Source organism: Manacus vitellinus, unplaced genomic scaffold (genome assembly GCF_001715985.3).
Source record: "Manacus vitellinus isolate BGI_N305 unplaced genomic scaffold, ASM171598v3 scaffold_74_pilon, whole genome shotgun sequence".
In the NCBI taxonomy this organism is placed as follows: Eukaryota; Metazoa; Chordata; class Aves; order Passeriformes; family Pipridae; genus Manacus; species Manacus vitellinus.
In genome coordinates this window covers 484,406-492,349 of record NW_021940780.1, presented here as the reverse complement: position 1 = coordinate 492,349, position 7,944 = coordinate 484,406, and the positions used below count along the sequence as shown (strand labels likewise).

Here is a 7,944-nt window from a genome sequence, read left to right as displayed (position 1 = left end):
TTGGCTCCTATGGACTGGGTGGGAAAGGTTTCCTTGTCCATCCCTGGAGTTAAACCCTTGGAATCTTCAATTGCTGCCCTGGGACTGGTGGGGTTATGGAAAACCAACCCCCCAGGCAGGGTCCTGCCATTCCCCTTCTCCAGGATCCCAGATTTTGGGAGGCAGAGACACGGGAACGTGTCCTAAAGCGACAAGAATTAAGAATTTAAGGAGGAAAAGTGTATTCCAGGGTGTGTCCAGAGCACATTGTGGTTGGGAAGAGGGTGGAAGAGCTCTTTCTCTAAGGGCACTTGGCAGGATTTGGGGTAAAAATGATAATTCTTGTCAATCCCCTTTTGTTGGTCCTGGATTTGCCCATTCATTGAATTTCTGCTGGAGTAATTCCTTGAATATGTGGGTGTTTATCTCCAAGAGCTGTCGGGGCTGGGATTTATCCAGGACTAGCTCTTCCAACAGCCAGTTTGGAGCCTGAGGAGTTGAAAAGCCCCAAAAGTCATTCCTTTTTTACTCCCAGAGATCTCTGGCTGCTCAGCAGGGTCTGATGTTCAGCTGCTTGAAAATAACCTTTCCTTGCCCTATGTGTGTCTCCACTGTTCATCCCTCATTCCTTCACTGAATCCATTTAGGAGCCTGATTTCTGCACCAAGAATGAGGGATTGGACCATCAACCAGACTGCCCCCAAACGTGTGGGTTTGTCCCCAACAAGCCCCATTTGTCCACATCTCATTTTATTTGCTTTTTTCCCCCCTCTGAGGGTGTGTTCATCCATTTGATGACCCTTGAGCAGGGGTCCTTGAGCAGCCCCAGGGAAAATTATCCATCTGAGCAGGACTAAAATATTCCATGTTTCCATGCACACATCATAAACTTCTTTTTTTCTGCAACAGAAAAAAAAACAATTTCCCTGATTAAATGAAATCCAGAAGGTGGAGGTAAATCATTTCACCCTCCTCTGAATAAAAAGAGTCTGGAAAAATCTTCATCTCCCTTCAAACCTTATTTTTCTGATGGAATCCGTTTCCAGGGTGTGAAAAACATTTCAATGTGGTCTCTCCTTTTCCAGACCTCCACAGGATTCCAGGATCTGTCCAAGGAGCGTCACCTTGGGCTTTCTAGGAAGTCACAGTGATTGTTTTTGGCACATGTGGTTGATTGAGAGCAAGCAAAGCCTGGCTTAGGTCAGGAATCCTTTGGGAGAGCCCTGTTGGATGAGCTGTGGTTGGAGACAGAGCAGGAGACCATCCATGTGGGTGCTGGAGAAGAGCCAAGACCACATGGAAAATCCTGGATCTGACTGAAGCTCCAAATGGATGATGATTCCCAATGGATGTCCAGGCTCCTGATGCCGAAAACAACATTTTTCCTGGATTTTGGAACTAAATATCCCCCCGGATATCCAACTGGGAGTGACAGGCAGAACGAAATTAAAGGTGGGAAGGGGGAAAGCGCAGGACAGGCTCATTTTCCAGAGGCGTGGGATGCTCTGGGAGAACATGGGAACATGGGAAGCTCCTGCCAAGTTGCAATCACAGTTTTGGAGGAAGAGCCAGCTCTGTCCCATTCCTGCACCCTCTCCACACAGGCCATGATGGAACACATGGAACTAATCCAGAGCTTTCCCTCCTGGGCTCGCCCGGGGACGGCGAGCGAGTGGGAGATGACAAAACACCACAGAAAACACCAGCACATCACAAACCAGGGCCGTGGGTGGAGCCCTGGAGCGTCCCGGTGAGGGCAGGGGGGTGGTGGCACCTCAGGAGTGGCTGATGGAGCCGGGGAGCCCCTCAGGTGAGGGTGTTGGAGTAGAAGCTGAAGCTCTCGGAGACGGTTTTGGAGTCGCTGCGGGAGGAGCCGTTGGAGGTCACGTCTATGGAGAGACGCTTGGCCTTGGAGGGCTCCTCCAGCTCCTCCTCCGCCATCCCCACGGCCAGGGACACGGTGGTCTCGATCCTGCTGGCCTTGTAGACGCTGCTCTGGGTCTGCAGGTACCGGGCTGACTTCAGCTCCAGCCCCTCGTACTCGCCCGCGCTGACCAGGGGGCACCACCGGAACGCGTGTTTGAAGCCCACACGGAACCTGGGGGGGGAAATCAGGGGTGAGGGGCCCGGGGAGGGCAAAGGGGCCTCACTGGGAGTGGGGAGATAGAGCTGAGAACTGCTGAACACAACTAGAAACGCTGCTTTTTGCTAAAGGGGGGAAATCCACCGATAAATCTCCATTTCAGAGAGTCACGGGATGTGCTGAGTTGGAAGGACACGCAAGGATCATCAGCCCAACTCCTGGCCCTGCACAGGACCATTCCCAAGAGTCACAGCCTGTCCCTGAGAGTGTTGCCTAAGTGCTCCTTGAGCTCTGGCAGCCTTGGGGTCATGGCCAAACCCTGGGGAGCCTGTTCAGTGCCCAACCACCCCCTGGGGAAGAATTTTTCCTGAGATCGAACCTAAATCTACCCTGGAACAACTCCAGGCCCTTCCCTGGGTCCTGCCCCTGGTCCCCCCAGAGCAGAGCTCAGTGTCTGCCCCTCCCCTGCCCCTCACAAGGAAGTTTAGTCAGGACTGTTTTGATACCTCAAATCCCACAGGGCCTTTAGGAAAGACTTTAGGTGAGAGTTGTACCATTCCAGCATCTGCTGGAAGCAGCTCCTAATGGAGGATGGGGCAGAACCATCCCAAAAAGCTCTCCATCCATCCATCCATCCGTCCATCCATCCATCCATCCATCCATCCATCCCTCCCTCCCTCCCTCCCCTTCTCCATCAGACCCCTCTGTATCTCCCACTCCTCCTGTCCCTGTCCCAACAAAGGTGTCCCTGGAAACCTGTCAGGGCTGACAACAGGTCTGTCAGAAGGAAGTAAGAAGATGGAAGACAGGAATTACAAAAATGGATTTCCTGGACTTTCTGCAAGTCACCGTGACTCAGCTCTAGCCAGGTCATGACTAAGCATGGTCACCATGACTTTGCTATTTGACAGCCAATCCTGAAGTATATGTATGGAGAAGCACCAACTGTAGGTTAACATGTGTGTTGTGTGAAGAGTATAAATGTCTGTAACCTGTTGCAATAAAGGTCCTCCTCCTCCATCCTCCTATCCTGCCCCTGCTTTGGAAGAAGATGAGTCTGTGTCGCTTTGGCCGTCTCAACTTAACAGCAACAGAGACCCACCTGTCGTTGAGGCAGCAGTAGATGATGGGGTTGTACATGGTGGAGCTCATGGCCAGCCACATGATGGCCAGGTAGACCTGCTGGATGAACTTCTGGAAGTACCACTCGGGGTGGAAGTACTGCAGGGTGAAGTAGATGTGGTAGGGCAGCCAGCACAGCGCGAAGGTGCACACCACGATGATCATCATCTTCACCACCTGGGACAGGGACAGAGGGCAGGGACACAGGGCCAGCCATCAGTCATCCCACCTGTCTCTTTTGGCCCTAGAGACGTTTCCAGCTAGGAAAATCTTGGTTAAACCACCCACTTCTGTGGAGGGCACACATCTGGAGGACGCTGTGTTCCATTTTCAACAACTCTGCTCTGCACTGGGGTGGCCTCATCTCAATACTGGGGGCAGTTTTGAGGCACCACAATATACAAAAGATACACGAAGCCATCGGAGAGTGTCCAAAGGAGGACACGAGGATGGAGAAGGGTCTGGAGGGGCCTTATGAGGAGCAGTTGAGGGCACTTGGTGTGTTCAGCTGGAGCAGAGGAGACTGAGGGGAGACCTCACTGCAGTTCCAACTGCCTGGGCAGGGGCAGAGGAGGGGCAGGGACTGAGCTCTGCTCTGGGGGGACCAGGGACAGGACCCAGGGAATGGCTGGAGCTGTGTCAGGGCAGGCTCAGGTTGGATCTCAGGCAAAAGTTCTTCCCCCAGAGGCTGGTTGGGCACTGCCCAGGCTCCCCAGGGCAGTGGGCACAGCCCCAAGGCTGCCAGAGCTCCAGGAGGGTTTGGACAACGCTCTCAGGGACAGGGCGGGATTTTGGGGTGTCTGTGCAGGGCCAGGACTTGGATCCATGATCCTTGGGGGTCCCTTCACTCACCACATTCCAAGTCCTGACCTGTTCCCACCCTGATGAAGGATTTAGGGCTGGGAGTAGCTGGGATGGGACATGAGTTCTCCTCACCTTCCGCTTGGCCGAGACCTGCTCGTGGTAGCGGTCGGAGGAGTCCCCGGGGATCTCACTGGCCCAGAGGGTGAGTCCCACCACGGTGTAGGCACAGCCTATGACCAGGAGGGGCAGGATGTAGATCAGGATGGTCATGCAGAAGTGGTACCTACCAAAAAAAGCGGTCCTTGAGATGGTCCTTCACCTGCTCAGTCCTTGTCTTGCCCGCTGAGATCAGAGGTAAAGTGTGGCACATGGGCAAAGAGGATTTGGCACAATTCCTGTAGATCTTGGGCTGGGAAGGACTCTCTCCTCCCACCTCAGATTGGAAAAGTCACCCTGCTTTACCCCAGGCTGGGAAGGGCTCCCTCCTCTGAGCTCAGGCTGGGAAGGACTCCCTGCTTTCACTCCAGGCTGGGAAGGACTCCCTACTTTATCCTGGACTGGGAAAGACTCCCTGCTTTATCCCAGGCTGGGAAGGGCTCCCTCCTTTGACTTCAGGCTGGGAAGGTCTTCCCACTTTATCCCAGGCTGGGAAGGACTCCCTGCTTTGCCCCAGGCTGTAAAGGGCTCCTTCCTTTCACCCCAGTCTGGGAAGGACTCCCTACTTTCATCCCAGCATTGGGAAGGACTCCCTAATTTATCCCAGGCTGGGAAGGACTTCCTACTTTATTTTAGACTGGAAAGGACTCCTTGCTTTATCCCAGGCTGGAAAGGGCTTCCTACTTTCAACCCAGACTGGGAAGGTTCCCTACTTTCATCCCAGTCCTCTCCAAGCCTCTCCTGCCAGCCCCTGGCACTCTCCTGGAATGGGATGTGCTGCTTCCCAAGGGAAGGATGCTGCAGCTGAGGGGAGGTTTTTACACCCCAAATTATCCCAGAGATGGATGTGGCCTCTTCTTCCACCTTTCAGCTGGAAATCCTGAAATTGTGTTTTGGGCATTTGAAAGATGGGAATATCAAGCTGAAGAAATAAAGGCTTTTCCTGCAGGTTGGAATGCAGCTCACCTAAATCCTGGTCCAGCAGGGGTTAAGCCAGGCTCAGGTGGCACTGAGAATAATCCCAGTCCCCCAGAAAACCCAAACTCTTGTCAGGGAGGTTTATTAAAACTTTTCAGTGAATTCAGCAGCTGAGCCAGTTCTCCAGGCTGGGAGAACTCTCCAGGAAAGGGCAGGATCCTTGAGTGTGTTTATAACATGCATAAATAAATCCAAACCCCAGCGAGAGACTTGAGATTAAACTCACCACAGGCTGGGGGCTGTTTTGTTGGGGGTTGGTGGAGCTGTGGCAGGTTCAGTGGGAATTCAGTGGGAATTCAGTGAGGATTTATGTTAAATAAAGGGGGTTAAACAGGAATAAAATCATGCTGGTTTTCCCAAACAGAACAGGGGTGGACACTTTGACCTTGCAGGTTCCTTCCCACCCCCAGAGCTTGCAGAAACCTCTCTGTCCTGTGGGAAGTCAAGTTCTAGTGGGACAGAAACAGGGCTGGCACCAGCTTGAAAATCATCCCAAATACTGCCAGGTCAGAGGGAATTTCATTCATAAGCTTTGGGGTCTTTACTTTGATTTTTGGGGCTGGAATGGAAGGTGCTGCATCTTTTGGAGGCCATTCAGGCCCTGGACCACCCTCAGCTCTTGTCCTCCCTATATTTGATTGAATAATATCCCCAAAGTTAAAATGAATGGATCAGGCTCCTGCCTGGTGCAATTCCCACAGGGAAAGGGGCTGGCCACGCCATCTCCTCCTTGTTTAGTACCTGCAATCTCATTTGGCCTTCTCCTCCCCCAGCCCTAATCACATTTGGGATGGATTTTGTGGGGCTGTTTTCCATTTTGCTAATTAAAGAGGCGTCTCTGTGGCTCCACGAGGAGGGTTTTGTTGTGGTTCCCATGTAAGGCAGGATCTTAAAGCAGCTGCAAACAGCTCCAAGTTCTGCAGAAATTCCTCCTCAGAGGAGCTGGGAGACAACAAAAGCAAGACAGACCCTTTTTCCAGAGCTGCCTGGGCACGGCCAGGGATCCCAGAGAGCCCTTGGAGACTTTTTTTCTGTGGAAAAGCAGCCTCCCTGTGGAACTACCTGTGTGTTATTCTGCCTGCAAGGATTGCAGGATCAGAGCACTCAGAGAAACCTGGGGTTTGTAATTGAAGGGATTTAAGGCCTTGTGTGGGATGGGGAAGCCTGGAGGAGTTTTGGGATGCCAGAGGATGGAGCTGCCTCGCAAAGCCCAGATCTGTTGCCATATAAAGGATGTCCCTGGGGGCTCTGATCTTCCGGAGAAACAGCGACTGGGGGGGAATTTCCCTTCCCTTAACAAGCAGAAGTGGCAGCTGATAAGATTGGAATAGACTAGCCATCCATTTGGGAACAAAAGAGAGAGAGGGGATCGATGGCACGATCGAACCCGCTGCAATTGTCAGCTCCTGCTGCAGACACTCCTTGTGCCGAGGCTTCCCCTCCACCAACAAGGACATTTTCCCAGTGAAAAATCCCATCCCAGCCTCTGACACCCTCTGCATCCTGAGGATGGACTTTCCAGGCTCCATTCCCCAAGAGAAAGCCCCTGGAGTGAGGAGAAACCTCTAGTTTTGTCCCTCAGGAGCTGAAAAAATGATGTCATTTTTCATCACAAGCAAAGCAGCTGCCACTGCTGCCTTCCCAAAATAACCTTTCCAAGGCCATGGAGCAGGAGAGGAGAGCTCACAGTGCTCCAAACACCTGTCCCTGCAGTTATTTTGGGGCAGGAAAATCCCTTCTCGAGCTCTGCTGGGCTTTGCATAGGAGGGTCCGTGAGGTTCGATGCTGCTGGAGCTGCAAGTTCCTTTCAGTCCTCAAATTCTTGGGAGTTTGGCTGCTTACAAGCTTCTGCTGAGCAGCTGCTTTCCCAGCTTTCCTGGGAGCATGGGATGCTCTGGCTTGGAGGCATTTTTTCCTTGGATTAACCCTCTGGAAAAGCAACAGCCCCAGTGAATGACCCAGTGAAATGATCAGACCCTGAGCTGTCTCAGTTCCTGTTTCGTTTTGGGGGGCTCAGCCCCATCCTGGGGGGTGTTTCTTTGCACTGATTGGACTATCAAGGAATAAAGGTTGGAAAAGCCCTCTGGAGCTCAGCTGGGCCAGGCCCATCTTGGTTTGTGCCACCCCTGCCTCACAATGCAAATAAATAAGGATATAAATTACACCAACCAGCAATTTGTGACCTGCCACTCACTGCTGATGGACAAACTCATCCCATTTGTGTCACAGAGAGGCTTTGCCAGGCTCAGCTTGGCTTTCAACACTTCCCCACGTGGCTGTGAGTCCCTGCTTGGGCTCCAGGAGAATTTCCCAGCCCTAATTCCTCTCTCCACAGGGTTGGAGATCACAAATGCCTTTTTTCTCCCCTCCCTGCTCTTTTCTCTCCCCTGCTTTCTCTTTTTCCCTCCACACATGGCATTTAACTCCCCCTGGGCTTCAAAGACCAAAGCAGGGCTGCTGGACCCTTTGGAAAGGCAAGGATTAATTAGGCAGCACTTTAATGGGAAGGAAGGACTCCTGCAGAGCCCTCCTGGCCCAGCCTTTGCCTTCCAGCCTGGCTGAGGCCACAGAGCCCCTTTTTGTAGCTTGGTTTAAGTTGCTGAGTGAAGTACGGGGTGTTTGGACTGGAGAAATCCCAAAGCAGGGTTATTTCTGTTATTGCCTGGCCAAGAGACTCCTGGTAAAATCATATTTCCCTCTGGCAGGAATAACTCTCACCCCAGGAAGCCTTTAGAGCTGTAAAAACCAGAGCTGTGCCTGTGTTTATGAACCAGCCCCTGGGGCAACACAGACCCCGCTCCCAGAGCCAAAATATTGAGTCC

General features: G+C 52.4%; 1 protein-coding gene across 1 annotated transcript in view; it reads right to left on the bottom strand.

Moving 5' to 3' along the window:
- Positions 1-1,568: 1,568 nt before the first annotated feature.
- Positions 1,569-7,944, bottom strand: part of TACR1 (tachykinin receptor 1) — a 20,721-nt gene continuing 14,345 nt past the window's right edge. Inside the window, exons 3-5 of the mRNA XM_018084704.2 lie at positions 4,121-4,271; positions 3,165-3,361; positions 1,569-2,077 (exon numbers count right to left, since the gene is read on the bottom strand). Of these exons, the coding sequence (XP_017940193.1) occupies positions 1,786-2,077; positions 3,165-3,361; positions 4,121-4,271 (640 nt within the window). The 3' untranslated portion in view covers positions 1,569-1,785. The remainder of the gene's footprint in view (positions 2,078-3,164; positions 3,362-4,120; positions 4,272-7,944) is intronic.